General features: G+C 49.0%; 1 protein-coding gene across 2 annotated transcripts in view; it reads right to left on the bottom strand.

The window, feature by feature from the left end:
* Positions 1-653: 653 nt before the first annotated feature.
* KCTD16 (potassium channel tetramerization domain containing 16) overlaps positions 654-14915 on the bottom strand; it is a 70968-nt gene continuing 56706 nt past the window's right edge. For both annotated transcript variants that reach the window (XM_017822903.1, XM_017822902.1), the window contains exon 3: positions 654-6771. In XM_017822903.1, coding sequence (XP_017678392.1) covers positions 6320-6771 — 452 coding nt within the window. In that variant the 3' untranslated portion in view covers positions 654-6319. The remainder of the gene's footprint in view (positions 6772-14915) is intronic.

Raw genomic sequence — 14915 nt, forward strand, 5'->3', positions numbered from 1 at the left:
TGAACTGCTATTTTCAGACCAACCCAGAAATAAATGAGGAAAAATACCCACCACTTTCACAGGAGAATAATGCCCAGCTGGGAGGGAGGGAAGTGGTCACAAGGCCTGATGCTAAATCCCCATGGGCAAGAAAGCCTGGATGGATCTCTGGATGTATTCCTGCGTGTGTGTGTGACAGTTGAAGGATACCAACTTATTTATTCTTGTCTGTGCTCTTACAGTGTATATTCACTGCTTTATTTGAATGGCAAGACACAAATTGGCTGCAGTTTTCAGTCGCCCAGCATCCTGACACCGGTGCTGTGCTCCCCCCATGCAGGGTCTGACACCCACCCTGCACATGGAGCAGCTCTTCACTCATCATCCCCTGAGCCAAAGGCCAGCTCTGCTTCCAGCAGCAATGCCAGAGCAGAAGGCAGCAGCAACACCTTCACTTCCCACCTCCCAGCCTCTAAAAATGGCATTTTTAGCACTTGTACCACAGCGACCCAGAAGGTGCCATTGCATGAATGACCCCACACAGGTCACAGCTGTGACTTCATTTTTTCCAAGATCTCTCTTTTTCCTGGTGTTCTTTGCACCAGGGAAATACAGCAGGCTAAAAGCTACAAGATTTTTTTTTTTTTTTTTACATACCACAGTAGAAACAGTTACCGAGTTATATTTGTCAGAGTCACAGTAGTTTATGCATATTTGCTATTCACAGACTGCAGAATATTGCCAATAACCTCACTGGTGGGGACTGACAACACGGATACATGCATTCAGGTGAGACCATTAGCAAGGATGTCTATACTGTATTAAGCACATTCATTTTTTTAAACACCTTCCAGTAAAATCGATTCCTTTAAATTTGTAGTTAAAACTTTTTTTTTTTTTTCCACGATTACGCACAAAAGAACCTGTAAACAGTTTGACATTACACTTATGTACAAGTGAACCACGTTGGAAAGTCGAGAGGTAATTCAGTGGGTGCCACTTAATCTACATCAATGTGCAACAGACTGACTCAGCCTCAGCGAAGTCATTAAGTGCTGTATGAGGTCCGAAAATGTAACGTAAGCAAGGCCCCGAGAGATCACAACATCACCAAACCCCCTCTACACCCCGTGTTGGCTGGGACAATATTGCACTGGCAGCACCTGCTCTTTTGTACAACCCCAAATGACTTGGGGGGGAACTGGTCCAGCCACCTCCCTGGGGCTGGGGATGGCCAGAGGGGACCACAAAGGGGCCCCAGGGAGGACATCATCCCCCTCAACTCCAACGCCCACCCGTTCAGCCAGCTGGGCCCTGCCACCCTCCTGCTTCACCTCAGTAAGTTTTGTCTGTGTAACTCTGAATTCTGCTTTTTCGTGTTTGCTTTAGCATTGCTATAGTTTAAAATCTGCAATATCCTATTTATAAACGGATTTTTTAGCTAAGTGACATCGATGCCAAGAAAAATAAAGAATGTCTTTTTATAATATAAATAATTTAAAAGTGCTTTTTCTTTTTTTTTTTCTGTCCTTTTACTATTAATCTACAAAACCCCGTTGGGGCATAAACTATCCATAAGACTGGACAATTATTTTGTACCATGATACACATGGGGCCTTGTGCATAAAGTACTCTGAAAGTCCATACTCGCCGTGGTAGGAAGGGCTTTGGGAAGGGTAAGGAGCTGGAAAGTTTCCTCCAGCCTTCCTAGGGCTGGGAGAACAGATTGGGACACAGCTGAAGGGCTTGGTTACGTGATGGCCATTGGCAATAAACTCCAACCTTGTCTTCTCCTTCAGCCCTCAATTTGAAAATGAAATTAATAAATGGACCACCAAACTAGAATTAAAACACTAAAATGTTCTCCAGAGCACTGTGAAGCCTCTGGACAGTGTGTGCAGATGGTAAAATAATTTGGTCCCTGTGGGTCTGTGTAAACTGACACATTCTCCCTGTGTCTCCCCCTGATGCTCTGAGTCCTGCTCAGGTGTCTCAAGGTGTTTGGGCACATAACAAAACCCTCGGAAACCGGGAATTCTGCCCAGGAGAGGTGGAAGCTGTCATGGGCACCGGGGCAGGTGGGACGTGGGTGGCTGTGACAGGAGCTGTGTCACCCACCCCATGGCCCATAGGGGCAGGGGTTGCTCACCACGTTCCCTCCCCAGCGCCCTAAGCTAAGCTTAAGTAAGACCAGGCCATGATATTTACAGACTGGCTGTGCCACACCATCCCCAAATGACTGGACCTGTGCCACACAAGCAATGTACATGGATGTGTATGTTCTTACTCATCCTCACTGGGGCAAGTGCCCATTTTTCTTGAGAAAAGTTGTTTTAGGGGAGTCTCAGTCCCACTGAAGTCAATGTAAGTTTTTCAGCTAGTTTCAACAGAACTTGTATTTGGTCTTCGTTATGTGTGGAAAGTAGCTCAAAGTCCAGTTTGCCCCCCAGATATTTTAGAAAGAATAAAGTACTCTGTGAACTGAGTTTAATTTTGGATTGCTACCAAAACTGTCCTAGGGAGAGACATGGGTTCTCTCACTGAAACAAAGTAGAATTGAGTAGAATATACTTTAGAGCCCAAAACCCATCTGCCTTTCTGGCAATCTCATTCCAGTTTCCTTTTTTCCTCTGAAATACCTTGTCTCCATTCTTCCCTTCATGGCCCCATTTCCCAGCACAGCCTCAGGGAAAAGCCCCGGTAGGAGGAAGGTTCTGGACACACCGAGCATGGGCTGCATTCCCCTCCTCCTGTTGACCATAGGCTTTGAGGTACCACTTTGACACCCACCTATTGCAGGGATTTCCTGTCCCTGGGAACAGTGAGAGGTGCCCACCCCTGAGGGGATGTGGAACAACCTTTCCAAGAAGGCTTTGGTACCTGCCTTTCATCCCTAGGAGTGTGATTATATCTATCCAACTACATGGAAGTATATATGGTTTTGTGTCTCTATATGTCCATGGCACTATTTTTAGGAATAGGTCTTCCAGAGTTACTGTCACCCTCCTGCCACCATCCTGGTGCCTGCAGAAGGTTTGATTGCTCTTTCCTGACCCACTGCCACACACAGCTGAACTATGGGGCCACCATGGAGCAGCATTTTTAATTCCCCTGGTCCCTGTCTCTACCTGCCCATGGTTTTTCCACACCATTGCTGGATGCTCCCATCCCCTGCCCCTGCCCAATGGTGGCAGAATGAGGTGCCCCAAATGTGGCTTTTTGAGGGGGTGCCATGGAACAGGGGTGGTGCAGAGAAAGCAGTGAGTGAGGATGGAGAGAAGGGGAGCTCTGGGCAGCATCCACACAGCTCTGACTCTGTTGGGGAGGAGTGACAGCCCCCCACCACCAACCAGGCCTCCTGTGTTCCACCTACAGCCCACCAGCCACTGTGAGCAGCACAAAACCTGGCAGCACAGCCCCAGCTCTATACAAGCCACTCATAAAACAACCATACATGTAGTTAGACCAGAACAAGACCCCTTAGTAGCACAGCAGAACACACACAAACATACACACACACATGAGCCCCACGTCTGGGCACTGCCCTCCTCCAGCCCCATCTCAAATTGGGTTTCCCAGCAGGTTCAGCCTGCTTGTGATTACTGAAGTTTAAGACCTTTATTTCTGTAGCACTGGAGAGTAATAACCATTTCATCTCAAACTGGAGACATGAAGGCCACATAAATCAAGCCCACTCAGGCGCATTTCATTTGGTCTAATTTTTCCACAGTTATTAATCACTGAGCAATCCTGTGTCCCCAGAACATCAGCCTGGGAACACACACACACACACACACACACACACATCCAATGCCTGTTCTTCCACTCTGGCACACGCAGTTTATAGCCCAAATATTTGTGATATTAAAGAGAGACTTGGAAAGATCTGGATTGAAAGGACAAGGTTTTAGCTCCAGTCTGCTGCCAAGGAACAAGGGGACCTGTTTTCCTGCTGGAATTCTGGAGGAGAGCCCTAGCTGTTCTCCATTTTTTCTTGCTTGGTGCCAGAGCAGGAGGGTAAGGTGTGGGAAATGTTTAGCAGGAAAAGAAAAATGTTATAAATAACCACAACACAACTAAGCAGGGCCAAATGTGTGGATCTTGTGCAAAACATTGGTTTCTGCGGGAAGATGTGCCTTTTGAGCCTGTAAGTGGATGGTGGCACAACAACCAGGCCTGAACTCCAGCATGAGGGAATGTCCTAAAACCTGAACTCATTCTAAAGCACAGTTCTGGGAAGCTCTGAGTTTCCTCACTGAGCATTTCCCAGCCCAGAGCCTCTCATTCCCAATCCTTGGTACCAACGCGGCATGCCAGCTGTAAGGAATGGCACCTTCTTCATGTACAATCTCCACAGAGGTGATGACCAGCTGCTACATCCAAGTCCTGTTCTGCCACAACCTGGAGATGTATTGCTGGGAGGGTTTCCCCCTCCCCACAGCCGGCTCATGCTTATGGATCCCTCTGGACAAGTATTGCTTCCTATTGTTGCTGGTAAAATGTGCATCCTCACCAAAACACACCTGTGTGCTTGTGAAGACCTCACAGTTCTCTGCCAAACCCCTCTGCCCCAGCTGGGCATGATGGAACCCCACAGGAACCAAGCTTCCATCTTGCTGGAACTGCATGAGGATCACAGAGAGAACCAGTGCAGATGGGACAGCATCATCTCCCACAGCAACCTCTGGAATTTAGTAGGTGGGAAGCCCTCGAACCTGCAGGATGCTAAATGAGTCAAAATCCAAGTGCTCTGTGCTACCAGCACTGTCATTGTCTGTAGTTTTTTCTATATATATAAAATCTTCTTTCTGTGCCTTTAGAAAACAAAAAATTTATCCCAAATCCTCCAGCTGGGTTGTTCCCAGATGTGGCTAACACAGGCTAGCTGGAGCAATTAAGTTTTCCATCACTCTCCATGGCTTCCCTCCTTGGCAGCCTGAGCCCCCAGAGTTGAGCCCCCCCGGCGCTCCCCTGCTCCTGGTTTGGCTGATCCCATGCCTTTGCCACCTGCCAACCCCCCGACGCTCTCTGGTCTGTGCTGCCATGCTCAGGCCTTACCTGGCCTTGGCACTTCTGCACCCCATAGACCCACCTGCACCCTTTCCCCGTGGGTCAGTGCAGGACCAGCCTTTCCCACGGCTCCGGGGGTGACACGGCACACACGGTGCAGTTTGCTGGCTGTCCCACCATGGGATCTGTGGGATAGAACGCAGGTACTTCCTGGGGTTGTACTTTCTCTTGGCACACACCTACTCTCTCCTCCAACAGTGGATCCCCACACACAAAGCACCATGGGGCTGGCTGGGTGAGTGATTTCTGTGGGTGCTTCTGTGCCGGATGGGATACAGTGCCCTCTGTCCCTGCCAGCTGGGATAGACACCCCTGGCACTTGTGCCTGGCATCCACAAAAACCAGCACAGCCACTCCACACACAGCCGTGGAACCAGCCCTACAGCTTTCCAGCTGGGATCAGCACACCTTTAACCCACTGACACTGGGGAGCCTTGAGGAACACAAGAGGTGTGGGAAGGACACAGAGGGACAAGATCATCCAAAACAAATGGGAGTATTTGCTGATGGTAACAAAGAACCACAGACTGCACCCTGGTCTCCACTGAAACGCATTTACAGTGTCTCAGAGAAGGGGTAAAGACAGGGAGAGGGAGCAGGGGAGAGACAGTGAGATGGACTTCTACTGTTCAGCCCTCAAAGACCTGGGGAAGAAACTGAACACCCACAGATGGCTAAAAAATGCGCTTTTCTGAGAAAGTGCAGTTATGAGGAGAGAGCCAGAAAATCTTTAAGCAATATATATTGATATATATATATAGATATATATATACATATATATATACACAGAGATATATATACACACATATATATATGCACATATATATATATACACATGCTTAAACTGCCACGGCAGAGCTCGGGGCTTCGCAGTGTGCACCTCCCTCCAAACAGATGTGCTCCGAGGAGGACACAGAGGGCACGGAGCTCACATCCCCCTGATCTGCCTGTTCCCAGGCCACGCTCCCACGGCACTGGCAGCTGCATGCAACCATCCCTTGGCATGGGTCTGGTTGTGCCCTTAAGGTTTTCAGCTTGCGTAAGACTCCGAGTTTACAAACGAAAGCGTTTGTCATTGTGCTTCCAGGACTGCAAAAAATATCGTTACCCTACGACTAGAAATGTTAAGGTGAAATAGGCAAATTAGGCAGTACTAGAGATGGATTTTGGTTTCGGTGACCTAACAAATAATTATTATTGGGAATTATTTTTGTATCACTTAGGATCTGTCTCTAATGTAACAAGGTCATGTGCTCTCCCCACCCTGAGCCTAAAGGTGGTATTTCCGCAGCAGTTCAGATTGCCAGGGGTGTTTCCTCTCGGGAAACCGGTCTGGGATTTTGATTTTGAGGAAATCCTGGATACATTTTTCCAGCTCCTCCTCAATGGAGAGCTTCTCCTTCACTGCTTTTTTCTTGCTGGAGTTGGACTCCCGGGAGCCAGAGGTGAGAGTCCGGAGCAGGTCGCTCTTCCTGCGGATCTCAGACTGCTGCAGTAGCTGCACAGGGCCCTTCTTGGCCGACCGGTCCAGAGTCTGTATGTTGGTCTGGCGCGTGACAGGGCCGCAGATGACGGTCTCCTGGGGGGAGCTGGCCTCCGACTGGCTGTCGCAGCTGGACGTCGACAGCTCGTTGCAGGATGTGCCGCTCTCTCCCTCCTTGTCGCCTTTGCCGTTCTTGCAGCAGCAGTCGCAGTGGGACGAGGACCACCGGGAGGGCTCACCTGCAAGAGGAATAGAGAGTACCTGGGGTGACCAACAGCTCCAGACCCCCACCCACACTCAGGACAGGCTGCTCAGCCCTGCTGGGACCACGGGGGCTGGGATGGACACAGGCAGCCAGTGCCACAGGAACCCTTGCAGGGAACTTCCCTGAATGTCACCACAAACTGCCAGTAAACCCTCCACCCAGTTGCAATCAGGAGCTGATTCCTATTAACCCTGGAACTCCTCCATCCATTCCACTGGCATGTGCTGCTTAGGTCCCTGCAATATCCAATGTGGGTCTGAAAATTTTCTGAGATCCTCAGTGAGAAATCTCCATTTAAGGATCCATGTTTAACCTGAATGAGGGACCACAGCTGGAGCACCCAATTTCTCCAGACCCCATTTCTTCTCTGAGGCTCAATTGCTGAGCCAGCTGGGGCTGCCAGATGGTGCAGCCAGCATCACCAGCCTCTGTCCTTGTGGGCATCAAACCCCAGCATCCCCTTACCCTCTTCAAACCCGATGCTGTGGGTGTCCCACCTGCCCCTGAGCAGTCTCCCCACACACGAGGGCCTGGTCACACACAAACCAGAGGCATTGAGGAAACACAGTCCTCATTTGCATGACCTCGGTGATGGAACCACAGGACAGTAACTATTTCCTGATTCATGCGGCGGAGGGATGGAATTTTTGTTTTTCTGCTGGAATCCTGCCCAGCCGCAGTAATCCGTGACAAAGGGGAGAGCTGGCACTGCTAACAACTGCTCCCTGACCACACCGCAGTCATCATGGAGATAAATGTCATTTGGAAGCATCCATCTTCCCACTAAAATGGAATTACCATTCCCAGCTCATGCAGAGTAGTAACATCATCCAAACCAAGAGAAGCATCATTAAGCTTTGCAACATCAGAGCAGCACTGCAGCCCCTGGTCTCATCTGTGACCCAGAGTCCCACTGCAGCCCCATCCCCAGAGTCATACTCCAGGGTTGAGGGGTCTCTTACAGTGGGACAAGGAGCAGGGGACAGGATGGTCTGGTCAGAGCCACAACACTGCCCTGGGTTTGCAGCAGTGACAGGTGACACACAGTGCCAGGGTCACAGCCCTGCCAGGGCTCCAGTGGAGCAGCAGGAGGTGAGGCCAACGGGGAAACCTCCTCACACCATGGGCTGAGGGGACAGTTTGGTGTCACCATTCCAGACACAGACCCTCACCAAAAAATGGGGGAAAAAAAGAAAAAATAAAACGGCCAATTTGCAGCTCCTGAGCCCAAGGATTAGAGCCTGGAGTAAGGGCCCTGTGAGCTCATGGTGGTTACAAAGCCACTGACAGTCACTGCCCTGCTCTTCTGTGTCTCCATCTTTTCTCAACTGAGAACACAGAGCACGTAATTTACAGGAACAGGCAGAAAAACAAAGTCACCAAGCCTCCTCATCTCCTCCTTCCTCTTCCTTGTCAATGACGAAGGAGCCTCTCGGTCTGTGAGCTGTGGGGCTACATCTAATTTACAGACTCGCTTCAATTCTGTCCTGTATCTTGTCTTAAAACAGTCAATAATGGCTAAATTGAAGATTTTTATCATTTGCTGGGCTTGGACAAAGGCACCATGTACTGAGCCCGTGTAAAACCCTGATCACGTGTGCTCTGAGAACACTTCCAGGAGCTGTGTGGATTCCAGCTCCTTATTGCAGCTGACATTCTGGCTCCGTGAGGGTTTTTCTGATGGCTGCTCCCTGTGAGGGCTGGCTCCAGAGCTCTGCCCTTCCCAAACACAGAGTGAGTGATTCCAGCGAGCAGCCACTACTGCTTGGAAGGCAAAATCAATCAGGTGGAAGCAGTGAGCATTTTTGTGGCCAGCCCTGGAGAGCAGGTTGGTGTGGGAAGGGAGAGTCTCCATCCCAGCAGTTCCTGCTCACCCCCTGTGAGCACTTTTGCTCTTCTCACCTGTAAATCAGTGATTTTCCCCATGTCGCCTCTGTGCATTTAAGGACAACAGTGAATCCTAACAGAGGAAACACATTTGACAAGCAGCAGTGCTGCCACCAGCTCTTTCCCAACATGTTTTCCCTCTGGACACTGTCTCCCTCCTTCCCAGTGAACAGCAGGACCAAGCTTGTGGCAGCAGTGTGGGGGATGCTTGCCTGCCCCAACACCAGAGTGACTTGTTCCTGCTGCCCTCGCTGCTGACCCCTCACACCAAACTGAATGAAGTCTGAGAAACAGTGAAAAATGAGCTGAGAGGGAGAAGGTTATTGCTCAGGTTAGTTCCCATTAGCACCGTGTAACCTCCTCCCACCTCCCACCGCCGGCTCTGAGCGTGGCACTTCTCCTAACAGCTTCCAAGCCAATTCATAGGGACATTCAGCCAAACCACATCTACATCCCACAGCAGAGGGACAGTCCATGAAACCCAAAGGGCTGTGCTCACCCAGCCAAGGAACAGAGGTCCAAAACACGCCTTAAGTGCCCAAACAGCCCAAATCAATCATCAACCCCTGAACATCCACCCCTGCAGTGGCACAGGACATTGCTATGATCATCCAGTGAAAGTCTGTAAGTCTGCCCTCATGTTCAGCACATGCTCAGGTCACAGACATGCTTCTCCCAGCTGTAACTTCATGGCTGTCATACAATCCCAGAATGATTTGGGTTGGAAGGGACCTTAAAGCTCATCTCATTCCAACCCCCTGCTCTGGGCAGGGATACCTTCCACTATACCAGGTTGCTTCAACCTGGCCTTGAACGCTTCCAGGGATGGGGCAGCCACAGCTTCCATGGGCTGTGGGGAAGAAGGGACTCAGCCACCTGTGTCCTGGCCAGACCTAGTTCGGGGTTGGTGGCTTGGGCAGAGGGACCCACCAGCTGCCATCAGGCAAAACTACAGTACAAACTTCATTATCACAACACAAGGCTTTTATAAGTCAATTAAGACCTAATAGATGCTAATTTCAGTTAATGAATATTCACCAACTCTGGGCATACCACAGGCGAGCTGGGAGGCAGAAACTCATCTATTCATGAGGCAGAACTGCAGAACCCAGGCGAGATGTGGTACTGGGAACAGCCACAGGGTTTGGAGATGCTCCCTGGGCAGAGGCCTCCCCTGGCACCAATGCTCAGTGAGTTGGCCTGGGCCAGCTGGTGGGGAAGGGGCTCATGGGACAGAAAGATCTCCAGACCACTGGGAAATGTGAAAGCTCAGCTAAGCTGCTGGTGCCGCAGGGAGAGCTCCAGCCAGGGAGCTCCTTCTGCACCCTGAACTGCTCCTCCACTCTGAGAAAACCACGGGGTAGAGGAGAACAGGTTTCTTTTTGTTAACCACCAGCTCCCCACACTGGGGCACCCTCTCACACTGCCCAGAAGGAGCCTTTTGATTAGAGGAAAACCGCTGCCAGGGTCACTTTTTCCCTTTGGGCAACATTTTGCCATGAAATAAACAGTTTTGCTGGAGCCCCAGGAATAATCTCAGTGCCACAGGTGGGAGATTTCACTGAGTTTGAGTCTGGGTCAGCAGAAAACATTTGTTCCCTATGGCAAGGCATTAGTGTTCAGTGTGCAGGGGATGTGCATCTCCTGGGCTGGGGGATTTGCACAGCTCCCAACAGTGTATATGTAACCAGCTCTCCTCACCCCAGATTTGAGTGCTTTCAGAGTGACAGACAGAACCAAAAGGAAAAAAAGAACTATTTCTCTGTGTTTAGCAGCAAGAGGGAAGCACCTGCAGCAGCATTCACCCTGCAGGACCCAGGGCTGGGCAAGGAGAGGTGCTGAGCCTGAGCTCGGCCACGACTCTGGCGCAAACCGAGCATCGTGCTCATTTAACCATCGAATTCATTAATTAATGTCTAAATGCTATGAGATTCTTAGATAAAAGTGGCTAATTAATTCTGGCCTGGCTTTCCTGCTTTCCTCCCTGATCTCAGCACATTTCTCTCCCAGTGCCCTAATTATAATTATTATTATTAGAAGCTTCTGAAGCAGCAGCAAAGCCTCTGATGTATAATTGACACACAAACCATCAGCCACCCCATTTTCCCCTTCTCTCCCTCCTTCCCAACAAACACACTGCAAGGAAGGAATGGGAAATCTCCAGTGGATGGCTGCTGTAAGAAAACAGAGGAGCAGAGAGGAGTGGGATATAAACCAAGATTAGCACAGGACCTTAAAACCAAAGTCAACAAAGAGTTTTATGGTGAGGGATGGCACAGACCCTACCCCAACCAAGTCCAGCTCAGACATGGAGGTGTTTAAATTTGGAAGTGCTGATCCTGGCATGAACAGCCCAATGCAGATGGTCCTGGGGGGTCTCAGGGTAGGAGTCCCCCATCCCCATCCCTCTGCCCCCCTGCCCCCCAGTGGTTACCCCCCAAGAGCAGGGGGGCTGCAGAAAAACTTGAGGTGTCTGAAAGTGCCCCAAAGCCTAGTTCCACAGAAGGCTGGGACATCTCCCCCCACCCCCTCCACTCCAAGGGACTTTAAGAAGGAGGTTTTTGAGTTAATTCACCCAGAAAAAGGCTAACAGGGAATTTCTTACTATTCAAATGTAAATACCACCCATAGGTGACTCCCAAACAAATCCTGTTTGACCAAGTAGCTGCACGCAGGTCTGAGTCTGGCCCCACCCTCAGCCTCTCCCTGTCCCCAACATTGAATCCCCCCAGATTTAATACCAAACAAATTATCCAGCTGCTGTACTGGATAGAAATCATCCCCCACAGCTCTCCAGGCCCACCTGGGAGCACAGTGGGAGCACAGCCACACATGTGACACCTCTGACAGGCACAGGAGGAAGGGTTGAATACTTCTTGGGCATTCTTTCACTGGTAAATGCTGCTGTCTTGAAATATTCTAAAGGAGCACAGTGACTGTGATGACATTTGCACTGGGAACGTGCTCAGCCAGATCATGACAACACCTCCTTGCATTTTGACATCTGTGTTACAACTTTAATATCACACCATATATAGTTAATTTTCTGCTATAATGCTTCAGACCTATAGAAGTACAATGTTGTGATATTTCAGAACAAGTGTTACAAATTACCATTTTACAGGAAATTTCAAAATTTTTATTTTTTTTCCTACTGAATTTGGACTGGAAGTCCCTTGGTGTGAGACAACATGCCAGGGGATGGGAACTGTGCTCTCACATAACTCTGACCTCACAGGCAGATGGCCTCATTCTCAGAACTATACTTCTTTTATTCAGTTTCTGCAGTTTTCAAAGCCCTTTTTCCTGAAGTCAATGGCCTGTTCCAGGAACAGTGTCACACCATCCCAGGAGTGTCCAGCAGGAGTCATGGCTGGGAAGGGACAATGTTCCCAGGCAGGGCACAGAGCTAGGTACTGTCTGATGCCTGGCTTTGAGGTAGGCAGGGATATTTTCTGTGTCCAGACACTCACTACCTCCATGTGTGTGGCTGTACCAACCTCCCAGTCTGTGACCATCATTTAAACCATGTTTCCCCCTGTTCCCAATCGAATCTGGTCTACTTATGTTGTCCTTTCACCTTTTATTCTTCTTCCAGCTTCTTCTGCTTTAGGGCTTTGATGTTGGTTTTGATTTTTTATTTCTGTTTCACATTCCTTTTCTCCTTCCTTGTCCCATGACTTTTACCTCTCCCCTGTCCTGGGGCTTTGCTGTATCCTCCACACTTAATCTCTTCTGCTGGGACTGTTGCAACACCTGATCTCCATTTGGGTTGTAATTAACCACACTGCCCAGGCAGGACCTTTGGCAGGTGGGAACAGGGTGATCCCCAGCCTGTGGGGACACCTCCTGACCAGCTCTCCATCCCACTGGGGTCCCATCACCTGTGTGTATGAGGGGCTGATGCCCTCGCCTCTGAGCTCACCTTTGTCTCCAACCTTGTGAAGCCAGTGTTCACCTTTCAACACCAAAAAATGAAGTGTGGAAGCTTTTAAAAATGTCACCCATTATTCATATGGCAAATCAAAACTGGATTGCCTCTGGGGCCCAGGATAAGGGAATGCTGGTGAGGTGACAATTTGATTTAGATCACGCACTCATGCGAGCCCAACGCCTCTTACGAGTTTGCATCCATGCAGGAATTAAAGGTGTTGTGATTGATGAGAGACCAAGCTCTAATTGCTGTTTCAATAAATACGTTCTGACGTGGTAATCGAGCCAGATTTATCAGAAGAAAATGTCCCTGTCTAAATAAAATTACCAAGGAAAAGCTGAGGAACAATGACAAATGCCAGGCAGTAACAGGCTTCAGGATCCACACTGGCAGCAGAGTGGACACACTGTGGGTTTATTCATATTTAGGATCAAGTATCTTCAGTAAAATTTCAGTGAGAAAAAAACAGGGAAGTACTTGGCAGTAATGTCATTGGTTTGAACCCTCCCATATGTTCAAAGCCAGAACTGGAGGGAGGAAGGGAACCAGGGAAGTAGGGGAATCCACAGGTGTTTCAGCCCCCTTAGCAAGCTCATACATTTTTTTACCCTTCTTGGGGCAGCTGTGGTGCTGCCATTGACTTGAGCTGCTTCCTGTAGATTCCTGGTTCCTTCCTAGCCCAGTCTACAGATTTCAATTTTCTATTTCAAAGCTTTTTCCATTTATATATTCTGAACTTACCAACTCAATATAAACCCAGAATTGTTTTTGTTCACCCATGATCTCTCTTTTGTATGCAAAGAGGATTTCAGCCAGTCCCCAGCAGCACAGGCACTTCCATCAGGAGCCCAGCACACTGTCATTTTACCAAGACTCCTGCGATCTTTCCTAAAAAACTCAGTTCAGGAAATGAACCTCTGTAAGAGTATCAAATTTGTTTGGAAATAAAAATAAGTTCCCCAAATGGTGGAGAAAAATAAGAGACCTGGTGTTAAAATACCAGAAGGCATTTTAAATGAGCCAAAATATTTATATATGGCTCTTTCTCAAAGTAACATGTGATGAAGTTAAAATTTGGAGCGGAAAGAGAAGCCCGAAGTGTGAGCAGCAGTGTGGTGAGAAACGGAAAGCGCTGGAAGAAATTGGTCAACATGGTCATGGATGTTGTCAGACTGTTTCTGAAAGCTGTGGTGTACCCCATGTCATACAGACAACTCCTTGCACTTCATAACAGATTTTTAGAGCAGAAAACTCCTTCCATGGTCAATTTATTCTTTTGGCCATCACTTTGCTGCGTAATTTTTGACTCTACTGGCGTCCCCTGTGCTGGCTCACCTGGAGACCCAGCCTGGACCTGGGCTACTCATCACTTGTCTAAAAGTGTCCTGAGAGGACCCTTCAGCCTCAGGTGTCTCCCACCTGGGCGGGCAGGCAGGTGGTGGCAGTGGCCGCAGGAGCAGCCTGGCCTTACCTGCATCCTTCCCAGTGGATGTGGTGGCTGTCCTGCTCTGCACCCTCCAACCAGCACAACACATGAAGAAGACAGCCTAGAGGGGCTCCAGGCAGTCTCCTCAGCAGGTCTGATGGAGCCTCTGCAGATTTTCTGGTTGGGGGGCAGCAGGAGACCCCATGGCTCAGCACATCTCACCCTTAAGTGACTCATTGCCGTGTTCAGGAAACTGTTCTGCCTCTCACTGTGAAGATGTGCAGTGATACCTCAGCAAGTGTCTCCATCATTAATTCAGGTCATCTGTCAACTTTTAATTGTTTCTGATTATGGTCTCTTCAAATCAATCCTTTTTTTAAAGCTCTTTATCAGCCTGGCCGTAGCCGTGTGCTTAACCAAATCCTTCTCTGTGAGCACTGAAACCACTCTGGCCTGCATAGCCCAGACTTATCTGCACAGCCCAGATCTACCTACACAATCCAGACCTATTTGCACAGTCCAGATTCATCTGCGCAACCCAGATCTGCCTTCCTGTCTTTTAGTTCTCATCCACTAAGGAAATCTTTGGCCAGGTTGAAGCAGGGGCAGGGCTGAGCAATGCTCTTCCAATTCTCACTGGTATTTTTCATTGATGGTTTAGCAAGGACTTTGACTGAAGAAGAACAGTAAAATGACCAGCTTGGTTTGTAGGAAAGGCTGGAGAGATCTGAGCATTCAGCATTCCAATATAAGTAGTAATTCAAGCAGTAATTCAGTACTGCTTCCTTGCTTTGTCCTCCTCTTTCCCAGTACTCTGACTAGAAACAATATTTCGCCATCAGGACAGAGGCATTTAAGTGTATTTTCCTCT

This window comes from Lepidothrix coronata, unplaced genomic scaffold (assembly GCF_001604755.1).
Source record: "Lepidothrix coronata isolate B3197 unplaced genomic scaffold, Lepidothrix_coronata-1.0 Scaffold100, whole genome shotgun sequence".
NCBI classification, from domain to species: Eukaryota; Metazoa; Chordata; class Aves; order Passeriformes; family Pipridae; genus Lepidothrix; species Lepidothrix coronata.